This window comes from Lepidochelys kempii, chromosome 3 (genome assembly GCF_965140285.1).
Source record: "Lepidochelys kempii isolate rLepKem1 chromosome 3, rLepKem1.hap1, whole genome shotgun sequence".
Classification (NCBI taxonomy): Eukaryota; Metazoa; Chordata; order Testudines; family Cheloniidae; genus Lepidochelys; species Lepidochelys kempii.
In genome coordinates this window covers 86992952-87010336 of record NC_136382.1, presented here as the reverse complement: position 1 = coordinate 87010336, position 17385 = coordinate 86992952, and the positions used below count along the sequence as shown (strand labels likewise).

At 40.1% G+C, this 17385-nt stretch overlaps 1 protein-coding gene across 8 annotated transcripts in view; it reads left to right on the top strand.

Moving 5' to 3' along the window:
• Positions 1-17385, top strand: part of FYN (FYN proto-oncogene, Src family tyrosine kinase) — a 184743-nt gene that overhangs the window by 139450 nt on the left and 27908 nt on the right. For 4 of the 8 annotated variants that reach the window (XR_012158024.1, XM_073337073.1, XM_073337071.1 and 1 more), the window contains 5 exons: positions 1652-1750; positions 2954-3057; positions 10251-10400; positions 14774-14938; positions 15383-15538. Coding sequence is in view for 7 of the 8 variants with exons in the window: in XM_073337073.1 (XP_073193174.1) it covers positions 1652-1750; positions 2954-3057; positions 10251-10400; positions 14774-14938; positions 15383-15538 (674 nt within the window). In the remaining variant the exon portion in view is untranslated. The remainder of the gene's footprint in view (positions 1-1651; positions 1751-2953; positions 3058-10250; positions 10401-14773; positions 14939-15382; positions 15539-17385) is intronic. The other 4 variants (XM_073337078.2, XM_073337077.1, XM_073337076.1 and 1 more) reach the window with 3 other exon arrangements.

Genomic DNA, 17385 nt, shown 5'->3' with positions numbered 1-17385 from the left:
CCACGTTAGATGGTGTTAACCAAAATTTCTAGAATAAAGATTGTGTTACGGATGAGATTGCCTGAAACCTCCTGCAAACAGACCCGGGGGGGTAGGGGGAAGGGGAATCACACTCATAAAATGAATAACAGAATGTGGATTATTTTTTTTAAGATTACAAATCAATAGCTCAACAGATGAAAAAGAACATCTCCTGTTTGACTAAGTTCAGCTGTTTTCTGAGCTATCTTATGAAGCATTTTAGAAGTTCTCTCAGAAACTAGCTCACAGAGAAATAGGAAGTTTTAAGATAGTTCATCGTCGTATAATGTAAATGCTTGTTCAAAACAGCATTGCCCATATCTGATTTCTGTAGTTCCTGTTTGCTTATTGGAAGCTTTAAGATTTTTAGTTCACATTTGATAATTCTGTATAACTTAATTAAATCTCCATTTTACAGATTAGGAAATAGAGACAGAATTTATAAACTATCCAAAGCCACAAAGCGGAGTCTTTAGCTTGGCAACAGTGTGCCAGAGTGAACTACAGGAGTGAGGATTGTAGAGTGTTGAGATGTACTGCCCCAAGTGGACACTGCTGATGCTAACGAAAAGGTACCTACTTTGTGATAACATAGTACTATTTGAAAGTGGGCTATGTTAATGCAAACTAGGTACCTTTTAGGTCAAACCAGCAGTGTCCACACAGGGCAATTAGAGCACAGTGCTTTGGTGAGCTCTGCAATTCAGTCCCCCTGTAGTCCACACTCGAGATGGAATTAGAAGTCAGGGGTATCTGGCTCCCAGCGTTGTATTCAGACCACTAAACCATGAATCATCTCATCCTGTAAAAAGCTGAGAAATAAACATTTTCTAAAGCTATTGCATTTCATTACAGCAGATTTTCTTCTAAGGACAATCTCTTGTCTTTATTCTATATATCTGCCTATTATTGACATAAACTGAAGTTGTGTATGTGTGTGGGAGGGGGCAGTCACTGTACTGAGATGGCCCTTTTTTCTTTCTTTTGAAAGGTTTGGGAGAAGTGGCTTGCACAATGATTTGAAAATGTAGCCAAATCATTTATTATTTAAAATAGCTTTTGTTGGTGACCAGGAGAAGCAACACAGACCCCAATTTTCAGAGGCTATCCCAAGCTGCAGACTGGTAACAAGGCAAGTAAATGGCCTTGTTACATTCTTGAGTATCCATCAGATGCATCCCGCTTAAGGTGTGGATGTCCTAGTAAGGTTAGAGATGGACGTGACTCAAACTTTCCCAAAAGTTTGGATCTGGTATTTTGTTTCAGGGCCCTCACAAGAACCTGTATTTGAAAATTGGCCCTGCACCAATTATTCAACACTCCAAGTCAAACTCAGCCCTTACTGCGGGTGATTGGAGTGGAAATAAATAGCCATTTATGCCACTGTGCTGAATTTGGAAAACTATACTTCTGATCACCAATTTAAAAAAAATTGTAAATAGGTGCATACGGGTACATGTCTTAATTTGGCTTAAAATGGTACCACATTCTCTTTCCAAAACGTCTGTATGATAAAAGTGTGAGTTTTTATTAATTCTTAGCATTACCTACAGCTTCATGCTTTAACAGTCAAATAATTTGCTTTGCAACTCTATTTTTCACTCGGACTTTCTCACCTCTATTCCTTCAGGGAAGGAGACTGGTGGGAGGCACGTTCCTTGACAACAGGAGAAACTGGTTACATTCCCAGTAATTATGTGGCTCCAGTCGACTCCATCCAAGCAGAGGAGTATGTTTTCTTTTCGTTTTAAAGAGATATTAACACTGTCATTAAAGGAGATTTGAGAATTTGAGTAGATTGATTGTAGTGATTTTCAAGTGACTTACATCATTTTTATTTCAGTTTTCAGCTGCACTGATAAATAATTAGTTAATTAGTAACAAAGGGAGCAGAAACTGAGCCATTTTTCAATGTCAAAACAAAAAGGAAGAAACCACAGCAAATGAAGCAGACCTTGTTCTGTTGTACTAGCCAGTTTCTTGCTTTAGACTAGAGTTGCCCAAACTAACTTGCCAGTGCCCCAAGAACAAGTAATTTACATGAAACAGGACAGATTGTACCAACTATTATTTTTAATGTGGGATGATGGCCCACAGAGTCTGCAGCAGGCAATAAAGCATCGTTTGAAGGGGCTATAGCCTCTGTGGACTGTCACTTTAAGAGCCCATGAGCTTCATTTTAGACCTATATTTATCTCATAATCAGCATGTTGTGCCATTAGAGCAATCCGTGTTTGAAACACCAAGCATAAAAGTTATATTGTGAAATTGCCTTATTTTAATGAGTTGTTTGATTTCGAACAAATTTACATTATTGGGTGCTAAGAACAAAGAAATGAATCTAGCACAATGACACTGAGAGCATAAAAACTTACAGAATCATGAAAAAAATTTACTCTCTTAGGTTGTATCTGGTCCTTCTATTCAGTATTTTTAGCTCTGGTGCAAGAGGAAAAATTGGCCATTGATAAAATGCGTATATAATCAAGAAGCCACAGGTGAATAAACTGTTATACTGCAATTTAAAACAAAATGTAAAATATACTGTTGACTCAGAAGTCAGTCTGATTGCAGCTCTCTTTCCAGTGGCAGCACATTTTTAAAATATGCTCAACTTGTTTTTCATTCATTCTATCCACTATATGCAATGGTGCAAATTCTGGCAAGCACTGGATATCAGCACTTGCCAGAGGCTTGAGGTGGATGTTGATCACCCTTCTAAACCCAAAGACCGGCTACTTCTTTCAGACTTTCTATACACTACCTGTCACTTGTGTTCCAGGGTAAAGCCTAAAGTATGAGGACCACAGTGGACAGAATAGAGGGATCTATAGTTTTCTTCAATGATCTACTATTTTGGAGCTTTGCAAGTCAAGTGACCCTACTGAGCATCCTATCCAGCATTTTTCTTACCTCCTCTTATGTTTTTAAGGTGGTACTTTGGAAAACTTGGCCGAAAAGATGCTGAGAGACAGCTGTTGTCATTTGGAAACCCACGAGGTACCTTCCTTATCCGTGAAAGTGAAACCACCAAAGGTAAAATGGCCAGTTCTATAAATATTAATGGTATGTGTAAGATAGAAATTGTAGCTCATGGTTATGACAAATCAGCAAGATAGAATGATATCACCTAGTCAGACTGCAGTGATCACTACAACTCAATTCAGTGAAAACCATTATTTATTTCTGTACAATTAAAATGACCAAATCTCAGCTTCTCAGAAGAATATAAGTAAGGGGTTTTGGGGGGGGTAATGTTTCTCCATACTTTCTTCATCTCTTTAGAATGCTAGTGTCACAGAATTTTTTTTAACCATTTTAAATTCAAGTATTTCAAAAGCATGTGAAAAGAAGGAGCATTGTGTGAAGAGTTGACGTCATGAATGGGTGGAGCTAAGGTTGTTGACAGGACTTAGAAGAGTAGTACCATTCATATTTTCCAATCTGACCTCTCATTATATGATACATACTGTTTAATAATTCAGGTGCAAGTGCCAAATCATTCCTTCAGAGCCCTTAATTCCAAATGGAATGTCAGAGTTGATATTCTGTTGCTTCAAAAGGATAGCTTCCCATGCTATTACCCTGCAGCTTGCCCTTCGTGTAGCAGCCAGATACAAGTGCCAGATACAGATAAGCATAGCGTAGCAACCAGAGTCAAAGCACAGTCTTCATAGTCTCTATGGCCATATAGCTTCTAGACTTTCTATGTCACTGACTCCTGATTAAAATATGGAGAGCATGACACCCTACGCTACAGTTTGAAAACTTGACTGTTATAAGCATGTTTCTACCCTTCAGGAGTAGATTTATGTATAGTTCTGAACAATAGTTATTTGACCTTGTTTGCAGAGTGATGGTTTTTCAGAACGTCCACACTATTTCCCTTAGCTGAATCCGTTTTTAATCCGTTTTCACAAGAGAAAATATAGCCAACTTGCCATTCAGATCAAAGAATAAAACATATTGGATGGTGGATTCTCCATCTCTTGGAGTCTTTAAATCAAAATTTTCTAAAAGCACTCTAGCTCAATGAGAAGTTATGGACTTGATGTAGGAATCACTGAAAATCTGTGGCCTATGTTATAATGGTCAGACAAAATGATCATAATGGTCTTTTCTGGTCTTAAAATCTATGAATCAGCCAGGATCGTGTTAAAAGTACTAAGTTTGACTTCAGCAGTGAGTTTAACCCTCTTTGGTCAAACTTTCCCACCCCCCCACTTTGAAAATAAATAAATCAAACCTGTCATCTCATCCTTTCAATGCCTGACTCCCCAGACATGTCATCACTACTTGCCTATATGATCGTTCTCCCCTCCTCCATGCTGTTTATTTTATGTGTTTTGGGGTTTTTTTTAAAGTTGTATGTTTGTGTATATGCAATATTTATCCATACATCTATGTGTGTATTTGTCCCTTATGGCACAGTTAGTAAGTAAACTGTAGGTTATTGAACAATGAAATACATGAAGATTCTCCAGTCCTTCCATTTGATCTGAGGTCAGTGGGGCTACACAAGGGGCTGCACACACAGATCCGATTGCAGGACTGGAGCCTAAGGCTATGTTTACATTTTTCTAAAGAATCTAAAATACTAATCCGATAGTGAGCGTGACTAAGGAAAATACAGCTGTTGCCAGGAGTGCAAGTCCTATAAAAGCCTAGATATCTAGGTAAAGAACTACGCCTGGAAAGCTTACATGAGTAGGACTTCGATGTAAAAATGTCAATACAAAGCATAGCTTGAGAGCAGGTTTATTCCTCCGGCCCCCAAACTGTTTTTAAAAAGAATCTCTGAACTCAACTTGTAGAGATGTATTTATCTCAATAGGGAAATCTCTTCAGGAAAATAAGCTCCTAAATGTGCAATATTTGCTCCATGCTAACAAAAATCTTTCTCTCCTCCTGAGTATGTCTCCCTCTCTTACAAAACAGAATCAAATGTATATAAACATCGGCAGTTTTCCGGGTGGTGTTTTTCCTAATCCTAAAGGATGAACAACAGGAGTTTGAGAGCTCTTGCAGCAGGTTCAGGGTGTGTCTACACTGCAAAGAAAAGTCTGTTGTACCAAGTCCCAGAGCCCAAGTCAATTAGCTCGGACTGCAGAGCTAAAAATAGCAATGTTGACGTTCTCAAAACGCAGTGATGGGGAAGAGTCTCTGAGGCCAGGCTCCAGCCTGAGCGGGAATGTCTACACTGCTATTTTTAGCCCCTCTGCCTAAGCCAATTGATCTGGGCTCTGAGACTCGGCACCACAAGTTTTTCTTTGCAGTACGGACTTGCCCTACGAGGGTCTTGCTCACTGGAGCTCAAATCTGTGGTGAATAGCTCATGGGAAGTCTGTTGCAATCCAATATGACCAAAGAATTTTTAAATTCTATATCTGACTCCTCCTTGCAGTTGTCTCCAAGTTGGACCTAGGGAGATACTTTCCAGCAGAAAAGCTGGTTGCATAGCTGCTTTTAAGCACCGTTTCGCCAGTGATACTGCTGAAAGGAGGTAATGTATAGGCAGGGCCAGCTCTACAGTTTTGGCTGCCCCAAGCAGTGAAAAAAAACTGCCGCTGCAGACAGCGAAAGGAAGAAGCTGCTGCCGATTTGCCGCTGCAGTGGGCAGAACAGAGGAGCTGCCGCCGATTTCCCACCGCGGCCAGAGGCATTGCCACCCATTTTGAACTGCCACCCCAAGCACCTGCTTGGAACGCTGGTGGCTGGAGCCGGCCCTGTGTATAGGTTGTCACAAAAGGTACAATCAGGATTGTTTTTCCTGAAGCCTGGAAGCTGTAGTGACCAATCCCATGTATTGGGCGGACTGAAACTGTAGAAAAGGGCAACTTTCACCAGCATATTCCTGGTTGCATCTTCGTTTATGAATAGGAAAAATGGCACCAGAATAATAGAGCTTATGACAGTGCAGTTTCTCATGAGCTTGAATCAATTCTGTGGGGACACAGTCTCCTTTTAAGCTTTGAATAAAGATACATCTCAGCTCTTTCAGTTTTGAAGTCACAAATCTTTTAGTCAGAAAACTGCTTCATGCTGTAGGATATATTGTCACCTCTGATAAGGAAGAAGACAGATTTGTATGCCTGCTTTCCAGTCTGTCTAATACCTAGAGTCCTACCGTGGATTTGGAGAGACATGTTCAATGGGCATCATTCTTGCAGGTCTGTGTCCCTGCTTGATGGATAGTCTATGTTGCCATGTTTTCTCTCTCCAGGATGGCTGCACTGCAGTAGTGGACAAAGTGATTGCTGCATTTAAAGTTTATTATTTGGTTGTTAATGTTTGAAAAGCAATTCAAGATTCTTCTGGATGAAAAGCACTATGTAACTATAAAATCACTATCTCCAGTCGGTACCATGAAAATTTTGACATTTACCATATTTTGCCATTTACCTAAATCACAGTATTTGCAGTTTTCAGAGTAGCAGCCGTGTTAGTCTGTATTCGCAAAAAGAAAAGGAGTACTTGTGGCACCTTAGAGACTAACAAATTTATTTGAGCATAAGCTTTCATGAGCTACAGCTCACTTCATCGGATGCATTCAGTGGAAAATACAGTGGGGAGATTTATATACATAGAGAACATGGAACAATGGGTGTTACCATACACACTGTAACAAGAGTGATCACTTAAGGTGAGATATTACCAGCAGGAGAGCGGGGGGCAAAAACCTTTTGTAGTGATAATCAAGGTGGGCCATTTCCAGCAGTTGACAAGAACGTCTGAGGAACATGGAGAAGTGGAAGGTTGGACATATGACCAGGGAAGAGTATAAAAAAATTGCTCGGGCATGTAGGAATGTTATCAGGAGGGCCAAATCGCACCTGGAGCTGCAGCTAGCCAGAGATGTTAAGAGTAACAAGAAGGGTTTCTTCAGGTATGTTGGCAACAAGAAGAAAGCCAAGGAATGTGTGGGCCCCTTACTGAATGAGGGAGGCAACCTAGTGACAGAGGATGTGGAAAAAGCTAATGTACTCAATGCTTTTTTTGCCTCTGTCTTCACTAACAAGGTCAGCTCCCAGACTGCTGCGCTGGGCATCACAACATGGGGAAGAGATGGCCAGCCCTCTGTGGAGATAGAGGTGGTTAGGGACTATTTAGAAAAGCTGGACGTGCACAAGTCCATGGGGCCGGACGAGTTGCATCCAAGAGTGCTGAAGGAATTGGCGGCTGTGATTGCAGAGCCATTGGCCATTATCTTTGAAAACTCGTGGCGAACCGGGGAAGTCCCGGATGACTGGAAAAAGGCTAATGTAGTGCCAATCTTTAAAAAAGGGAAGAAGGAGGATCCTGGGAACTACAGGCCAGTCAGCCTCACTTCAGTCCCTGGAAAAATCATGGAGCAGGTCCTCAAAGAATCAATCCTGAAGCACTTGCATGAGAGGAAAGTGATCAGGAACAGCCAGCATGGATTCACCAAGGGAAGGTCATGCCTGACTAATCTAATCGCCTTTTATGATGAGATTACTGGTTCTGTGGATGAAGGGAAAGCAGTGGATGTATTGTTTCTTGACTTTAGCAAAGCTTTTGACACGGTCTCCCACAGTATTCTTGTCAGCAAGTTAAGGAAGTATGGGCTGGATGAATGCACTACAAGGTGGGTAGAAAGCTGGCTAGATTGTTGGGCTCAACGGGTAGTGATCAATGGCTCCAGATCTAGTTGGCAGCCGGTATCAAGTGGAGTACCCCAAGGGTCGGTCCTGGGGCCAGTTTTGTTCAATATCTTCATAAATGATCTGGAGGATGGTGTGGATTGCACTCTCAGCAAATTTGCGGATGATACTAAACTGGGAGGAGTGGTAGATATGCTGGAGGGGAGGGATAGGATACAGAAAGACCTAGACAAATTGGAGGATTGGGCCAAAAGAAATCTGATGAGGTTCAATAAGGATAAGTGCAGGGTCCTGCACTTGGGACGGAAGAACCCAATGCACAGCTACAGACTAGGGACCGAATGGCTAGGCAGCAGTTCTGCGGAAAAGGACCTAGGGGTGACAGTGGACGAGAAGCTGGATATGAGTCAGCAGTGTGCCCTTGTTGCCAAGAAGGCCAATGGCATTTTGGGATGTATAAGTAGGGGCATAGCGAGCAGATCGAGGGACGTGATCGTTCCCCTCTATTCGACATTGGTGAGGCCTCATCTGGAGTACTGTGTCCAGTTTTGGGCCCCACACTTCAAGAAGGTTGTGGATAAATTGGAGAGAGTCCAGCGAAGGGCAACAAAAATGATTAGGGGACTGGAACACATGAGTTATGAGGAGAGGCTGAGGGAGCTGGGATTGTTTAGCCTGCAGAAGAGAAGAATGAGGGGGGATTTGATAGCTGCTTTCAACTACCTGAAAGGGGGTTCCAAAGAGGATGGCTCTAGACTGTTCTCTATGGTAGCAGATGACAGAACGAGGAGTAATGGTCTCAAGTTGCAGTGGGGGAGGTTTAGATTGGATATTAGGAAAAACTTTTTCACTAAGAGGGTGGTGAAACACTGGAATGCATTACCTAGGGAGGTGGTAGAATCTTCTTCCTTAGAGGTTTTTAAGGTCAGGCTTGACAAAGCCCTGGCTGGGATGATTTAACTGGGAATTGGTCCTGCTTTGAGCAGGGGGTTGGACTAGATGACCTTCTGGGGTCCCTTCCAACCCTGATATTCTATGATTCTATGAACATTGCGGGGGGAGGGAGGGGAATAAACATGGGGAAATAGTTTTACTTTGTGTAATGACCCATCCACTCCTAGTCTTTATTCAAGACTAAGTTAATTGTATCCAGTTTGCAAATTAATTCCAAGTTAGCAGTCTCTCGTTGGAGTCTGGTTTTGAAGTGTTTTGTTTTTTTGGGTTTTTTTTTTTTTGAAGAATTGCCACTTTTAGGTCTGTAATCGAGTGACCAAAGAGATTGAAGTGTTCTCCGGCTTGTTTTTGAATGTTATAATTCTTGAAGTCTGATTTGTGTTAATTTATTATTTTACGTAGAGACTGTCCAGTTTGACCAATGTACATGGCAGAGGGGCATTGCCGGCACATGATGGCATATATTACATTGGTAGATGTGCAGGTGAACGAGCCTCTGATAGCGTGGCTGATGTGATTAGGCCCTATGATGGTGTCCCCTGAATAGATATGTGGACACAGTTGGCAACAGGCTTTGTTGCAAGGATAGGTTCCTGGGTTAGTGGTTCTGTTGTGTGGTGTGTGGTTGTTTGTGAGTATTTGCTTCAGGTTGAGGGGCTGTCTGTAAGCAAGGACTGGCCTGTCTCCCAAGATCTGTGAGAGTGATGAGTCGTCCTTCAGAATAGGTTGTAGATCCTTGATGATGCGTTAGAGAGGTTTTAGTTGGGGGCTGAAGGTGATGGCTAGTGGCGTTCTGTTATTTTCTTTGTTGGGCCTGTCCTGTAGTAGGTGACTTCTGGGTACTCTTCTGGCTCTGTCAATCTGTTTCTTCACTTTCACAGGTGGGTATTGTAGTTGTAAGAATGCTTGATAGAGATCTTGTAGGTGTTTTGTCTCTCTCTGCGGGGTTGGAGCAAATGCGGTTGTATCGTAGAGGTTGGCTGTAGACAATGGATCGTGTGGTGTGGTCTGGATGAAAGCTGGAGGTATGTAGGTAGGCATAGCGGTCAGTAGGTTTCCGGTATAGGGTGTTGTTTATGTGACCATTGCTTATTAGCACCGTAGTGTCCAGGAAGTGGATCTCTTGCGTGGACTGGACCAGGCTGAGGTTGATGGTGGGATGGAAATTGTTGAAATCATGATGGAATTCCTCAAGGGCTTCTTTTCCATGGGTCCAGATGATGAAGTTGTCATCAATGTAGCGCAAGTAGAGTAGGGGCATTAGGGGATGAGAGCTGAGGAAGTGTTGTTCTAAGTCAGCCATAAAAATGTTTGCATACTGTGGGGCCATGCGGGTATCCAGAGACACTTAAAATCAGAAAAGTAAATTTAACAACCTCAACCAGTAAATGTTAAGGCATTGTTCTCATTTACACAAAGGCCCCCTCATTTCTGCTAGACCAGTGTAAAGGGGACTTTGTGTAAATGAGAATCTGGGCCTAAGATTTTAATGGCACTCACTGTAATTTTGTTAGGCTCACCCGTTCTTATTTAAAGTACAATATTTACTATTTCTGTGCAGTGTCTTTTTAGTCTAATAATAAGTGACTGACACTTTTTTTAAATTGTCTAAAAACGACGGCTTATACTTTTTTTTCTCCTTACTTTGAACAGGTGCCTATTCCCTGTCTATTCGTGATTGGGATGATATGAAAGGAGACCATGTCAAACATTATAAGATTCGTAAACTTGACAGTGGCGGATATTATATCACAACTAGGGCACAGTTTGAAACACTTCAGCAGCTAGTTCAGCATTATTCAGGTAACTTTGCAGATAAATATCTGATACTCTCAGCTGTTGCAAAACAAAAATGTTTGCTGTTGAGCTCTCCTCTCACCGTAAGATGTCCTAAGGAGTCTTTTTATTAAGTGTCTCATTCACTGCAGTGCATCTTTATTATCCCTTTCCCATTATTTATAAGCAGTTTTACACACCCTTCATAGGGTACATTGACAGTGAAATTTCATTTGTTCTCCTTTTTATTTTTTCTTTCTAAAATACTCAAAGTGCATTTGTGCACTCTTCTAAGCTACGTACTTTGTGAACTGTACAACTGTGGGACAGGCTTATGGGGAACTTCCTAGTGATACAATTATCCAACTAATTCCTGTGGTACATGGCATTTCAATCATTATTTTTTAAAGTCAGTTACTTGCATTGGATACATCTTGTTCTCTGAACAAAAATAATTTTGCAATTACCAGGGTTTAGACTACAGATGAACTTGAATAACAAAATTCATATCCATAATTGAGTTAGTGGTCAACAGCAAAATTCAGATCAGCATTTTGATTCAGAATCTATAAGAGCACGGGGTCATTCAGATCTGACGTTTTGACTCCCTTTGTAATTTAGCCACTTCCCATTTCATCACTTTTGCTTTATTTTCTGATTGGCTTTAACCCATGTTGCTACTGCACATAATGCTAATTCAATATTTTTAAAGGTAAATACTTTTCTTTTTGTAGAAAAAATTAATAAGGGTTCACTTTTTTTCAGAAGTACTCAGCACTGGCCTAGCTCTTCTCTTATTGAAATCAATGTTAAAATTCCCACTGGCTGAGGGCTTGTCTACACAAACATTTAGTTCATAGCAAACTGGGATGTGAATCCACCCCATGTGCTGCAAACTGTCTGTCCAGGGCTGATGCGCATAACAAGTTTGTTAGTGCACTTTGATCTAGTCCCATTTCAAAGAGGATTAGATCAGAGGGAACTCATGGGCTGTTAATGCATGTCAGCAGGGTGCAGGTGGACAGTTAGTCCTTGGCAGGCTAGTGTGGTGTAGATTCATTCCCCAGCTTGCTGCAAATTAATTGTTTGGGTAGACAGGCCCTTAGAAGCAGAGTGGAGCCAATATGGAGCCCTTTTGAATATCATACTCTAGATGTTTGTGTGTATTTAGGGCACAAGTCCTCTGTTTAGCTGCAGACCAGGTAGCTCATGAACAGTTGTAGTGCAGCCTTCCCCACACAGCCCTTCCACTGTGCCTGAGCACTGGGGTGGGAAAATAGTACAGTCTCCATGCCCATTCAGTCTTTGACCCACAGGCCCTTCCAGCATGCCTCTGCTAATTAATTCATTGTGGTGATGCATTGTGTTTTGTCACCACTTTTTTAATGGAAAGTGGATTGAGACCACAAACGCATTTTACACAGGCCATCTGACAGATGTTAGATAGCAACAACTTTCTGGACACCTAGATCCTAGACTGGATTTAATTCAGCAAGGAGAGAGGATCTCATACCTCATTATCTATCCCTCTCAGGCTATGCCACGCTTTTAATACAGAAAGAATCTGTTTCCCCCAATATCAAATGTGTGACCCTCAGGCATGGGCAGGATGGATAATAATTGGGAAGGGCCCCCGCTTAGTTGGCACAAGGCACAAAAGTGAGCCGCATACTTCTCTAAATTACTCTTAATTGGCTTGTTTCAGCATCATGCACTTTAATCAAAAAGCATATAATCATTCCACACCCTGCACAACCTTTTGACATTGACAAAATTAATAGTACTAACAAGCAACTGAAGAAACCAGTTTAAAGCACTCCGAGTTGACTTGGTCAAAAATGTTACATGGGATTGATGCAGAACTTATTAAAGGTAATATTTTATTGTGGTAAAGGTTTTTGCCAAAGTTACATTTGTAAGCCAACAGAGCTGCTGAAATTAATTCTCACGTTTTAGTGCCTGAATTTACTCTGCGTTAGCAACTGCTGACATACAGCATATTACAGCAAAGTATTACTAGTGGAGCAAGGAGTGTAATTTTTGACTGCCTGAAAGTGACATTAAAGACAGAGAGAGAAATAATTTACCCAAAATGTCTACTCATACTTCCTTATACGTTTATATATACTATATTGCCTACATTTTCCCACTGAGTGTTAGATGTACAGCACTCTCCATATTTTATTTATATGAAATACTAATGGCTGATTCAAAAAAAAGAAAAAAAGAAGAAGTAAAGACAATGACTCCTGCAGTACTTCATTTGGGAGGGAGGTTATATTTCCTCTGTCCTTCAACAGTTTTTCCTTGTATAATAATTAATGAAATTGTACCTTTTTCCTCTAGCCAGAAATGCAAGATGCATTGTTTTATCTTCCATGATTAGCTTCAAATTGTATATACAATACTTACAACTTAAAGGCCTAAGCCCTGAACAGGTTAACTAATATTTATGTAAAAGGTGAACATACCTTTCAATAGGCATATTTTAAAATAGAAGCATATATTTTTAAGAAAATTCTTGTCTTAGCTTTTCATAAGTGACTCAAATGTATTTTATGAAAGATTTTTGAACAGTACATGTTTTTAAAAACTTCCATGTTTTTTTCTGTACGTTATATCCATGCTCTGTTTTCTGTGTGCCATATTTCTGCCCTGCCCTGCTTTCTCTTCTTCCTTCTTCCTGATGGGCCTACCCAAGAGAGTGGTTATAACTTATGCTCAAGGTGATTTTACACTAAACAACGATAAATACTTGGACCCTTAGATCCAAGGCATTTCTTCTCATCTCTGGTACAGTATCTTGAGTTTCATGGATAAACCTAAGGGATCAAAAGTACTAAGATAATACCGGCTCTTACTCAGGATGGTCTGAAGTCAGCCGGACTTTCCAATAACATGGCACTTGAATTCCAGTCACCCATCCCATAAGGTTAGGAGTGATGGGCTATTCATGAAAAAGTAGGTCTGGTCTATTCTTAGGCATTCGGTGTCCATTTCCTTGGAGCAGCAAATATGTCTTTGATGCCGGCATTGATGGGTTCCTCTCTCTTAAAGGAGAGCAGAAGACCATGAGATCTCTAAATTCCCTGTTGCAGCCACCCAAGCTCATGCAGAGGCTTCCAAACATCTAAAGAAACACTCATTGAGTAGCCATAGTTCTAACCTTCCCAGTGGAGGTGCTTCCAAACAAACAGGCTGACTTGCTGGTTCAGGTTCCCTGATTTGCAGTCTTTGACAGTTTGTACCTCTTTTAGCAAACCTTCTCCTTTCACTTTCTACAAAACCACTTCAGCTACCTAAAGAGAGCTCCTGTTATCCCATGACATTTCAGCTGGGAAGGCAGAGCTTTGTTTTGCCTCTACCCCTCCCATTTCATTCTGGTCACAAACTTCTCATCTGCCTAGAAGGGAATGTCGCAAACGTGAATGAAAATTTAAGTTTAATAGTGATCTACCGCCTTGCCCTGTTCTGTTGTCTCTGTGTTAAAGTGCAAACGTAATCTGGGCAGGGAGCCTTCTTGTCCGATTTGTTTTTGGAAGTGCAATGTGCCTTTACAGCAATATATAAATCATAATGATTATTAATAATAGAATGGGGAGCCTAAAATTGTATGAATTGGAGTCATTTCTGTTCCAATCCTGTCTGCTGCTAGTCAGTTTTCAGTGAGGTTTACAATGAGGAGTAGTGTTAGTCTGTCCAAAAAGGAGCAGATGTAACCTACCACTAGGTGGGGGTTACAGGTCCTCCTCTCTGTTGATCTACAGAGCATGTGGGTTGTTACAGCCTCTGTCCACAGAGCTTTAGTTGAAGCTATAATAGCTCATGCTTGTAGGTCTAGAGAGGTTCATAGTTCAGTCTCTGGTGTGTATGCCAATATGGTGGCCATCACACAGAGCTGAATGCAATACAAAAACGTACAATGCCATAAAGTGCCTGCCAATTTTTTGTCATTCCGTGGTTTTCAGAAAAACGGAAACAATCTTTACTAATTTTTTTGTAATTCAATTTCATGTGAAATGTATAAGTAAACCAGTTTATGGGTTACCATTGGGTATTTTTAAATAAATATATTCATCTGTACTGCACCAATTAATTATGAACATGCATTATTGCAGTATTAGGAACAAATCCTGAGTTAGTATACCAGGGCATTACCTCAAGTAAGAAAACAATTGGCAGTCAGCTTCAGTTCAAGAGTCTAGAAGCAGGTACTAAAATATTTCCTGTTCTGTCTCAAGTGAATATGTTTCAGTGTTCAATTTCTAACCTTCAAAGATGCTTTGTTATGCTACTAACAGCTGTTGTGAGTAGCACTGTTTTTATGCTTACTGTTTTTGTTTCATGTGTCAAACTTTTTTCTTTCCTCTTTGCTGTTTGCTGCATTTCTGCTCCGTCAGAGAGAGCTGCGGGTCTTTGCTGCCGCTTAGTAGTCCCCTGTCATAAAGGAATGCCAAGGCTTACTGATCTGTCTGTCAAAACCAAAGATGTCTGGGAAATTCCACGAGAATCCCTACAGTTGATCAAGAGACTGGGAAATGGGCAGTTTGGGGAAGTATGGATGGGTATGGAGTGAACTATTATTCTAAAATAGTCTTCCTGTTTGGGAATTACAAGGTGGAAGGTGGAATTCAAAATGTTATGTGGCCAGACCAAAAAAAAAAAAAAATTTGGAAAAACGTCTTAGACACATCTCTGACTTTGAACATTTTTAGTTTCAAACATCTGAAGTAATTTATGGCAAAAGAAAGCTGATATCATATGCTGCTTTACAAGGTTTCAGTTTTGACAAATTACCCTAGCCTTAATAATGCATCAAAGCTCACGTTCTAATCTTAATTATACAAAGGGTTTTTTAGCAAGCTGGCATAAACTCCCTACCTTCAGTTTCAAATGTGAGTGTTTGCAAAAACTTAACATGGAACTGAAGGACAAATCACCTTCCATCTTTCTCAATGCATGCATAATTTTGGATTATAAGTATTTTTTATTAATTTCCTTTCCTATAGAAAAAGCTGATGGTTTGTGTTTTAACTTAACTGTGATTGCTTCGAATCATACTCCACAAACCGTTGGATTGGCTAAAGATGCATGGGAAGTTGCACGTGATTCATTATTTCTGGAACAGAAGCTTGGTCAGGGGTGTTTCGCTGAAGTGTGGCGTGGTAAGGCAGAGAATATGTTTTGTTTTTGGATGGATCTTTTAAGGCCATCTTAAAAGAAATAAACCTTTTGAATAGAGATTTTTAAGAAAAACAATCAAATTGTTTGAAATATTACCCTGTGTCTGTTGATGTGATCAGACTGACTGTTATGATCACCCTATGGCAAACATTGTGTTCGCTTTCTTCCCTTCACATTCACTGGTATGAGGGGTTAATTGCTTTAAATTTACTCATATGACTAAATAACTAAGTTAGATAATGAAGTAGAAGTAATACTGAATGTGTAAAGCACAACTGTTAATTAGGCAGCTGACCCTGAAAACACACACATGTGTAAAGTTCCTCACACAGGGAAGTGTTTAGAGGATCAGGCCCTAAAATAGCCACTTACCTTGTTTTAAAAATAAGAGTGAATATGGGGATAGCTGACTTTGCCAGGATAGCTTTCCCATCCATTCACTTCGCTAGTTTAGTTTGCAATTTATAACTCCTGAGTAAAGAAATCTGGGGATTGGGAGGACAAAGTCATGACCTGAGCAGCTGGGCCACTGCTTTGAAACCAAGGGATTCTTGCAAGTTGTAAATTCAGTGTCTGTGCCCCTGCTCCTGCCACTTGCCCAGTTAATCCCCTTTACCTGGTCTTCAATTTGTATTAATTATAAAATAATAATTTAAAAAATATTTTTATACTTAGCAGCACCAAAATAAAACACCACCACTATTGTATAAGTAGTGAGTTAGTTTTTGCAGTAAATTATACTCTACACAGCCCTATCAAAATCAGTAAAAAAGATTTCCGGTATGTTAAGACGTCATCATCATTAGCAATAATATTACCTAAGAATCATGGGCCAGTAGGACCAGTGTGGGCTAGCTATTTTGTGCTGCTGCAGTAACACAAAGCAGCAGTAAATCCAGCTCAACGAGTTGGTTAAACTGGGACTTTGCAGCTGCTTTGCATTGTGGGAATGGCGCAAAACAGCCAGAGTGGACCAGTGAATCTGACCCTTTGTTTAAATGCTTTGGGTAACAAAATTACTAATGACTTATGATACAAAGGACACATTAATGTCCATAGGAACTTACATCAATCTATGACTGAAAATAAATAGGAAAATTTGTGAGGGGAAACTTTCCTGCAAGTTTCTGCTACTTCTCAGTGAATGGCTCTGTATGTCATAGATTTAAATAGTTAGAACTAACTTCAGCAGCAAATATAATGAGTGTCCCAAATACAAGTACTTAAATATACAGTACTGCAGTCATAGTTTTGAACAGTGCAGCTAGCAGACAGAAAGAAATGCAAGCACAATTAAGAAAAATAATAGGTCTATAATAACGAGGAAGTAATAATCTCTGATAGACCCTGAAGCAGCACAAAATTAGAGCTGGTTAAATACTAAAAAAAAATTACTCAGGTTTTGCCATTCATAATGTGTTTTAATAGTAGCCAGCCAGCTATAGACAAAATACTGTACAGAAGCAGATCTCCAGTAATAGAAGTGGTGGTGCTAGCAGTGGTCTCAATAGCAGATAAAAATACCAAATCGTAGTAACAAAAAATTATAACTATTTCCATGAACATTTTAGTAAAAAGGTTGTTTAAAAATCCCTAAAACCTTATTTTGATTTTTTTAAAATGGAGAAATTTACAGAAGATAAAATATTTTTACAGTGGAATCACAAACCATGCATATCCTAAAGGTTGATAGAATGAACATTGGGATAGTTTAATAAGTCAATAGTAAATAGATAACGTGCAATTAATTTTGCTTGAAGTTGGAGTGAAATCCTGGCTTCATTGATATAAATGGCAAAACATCCATTGACTTCCATGGGGCCAGGAT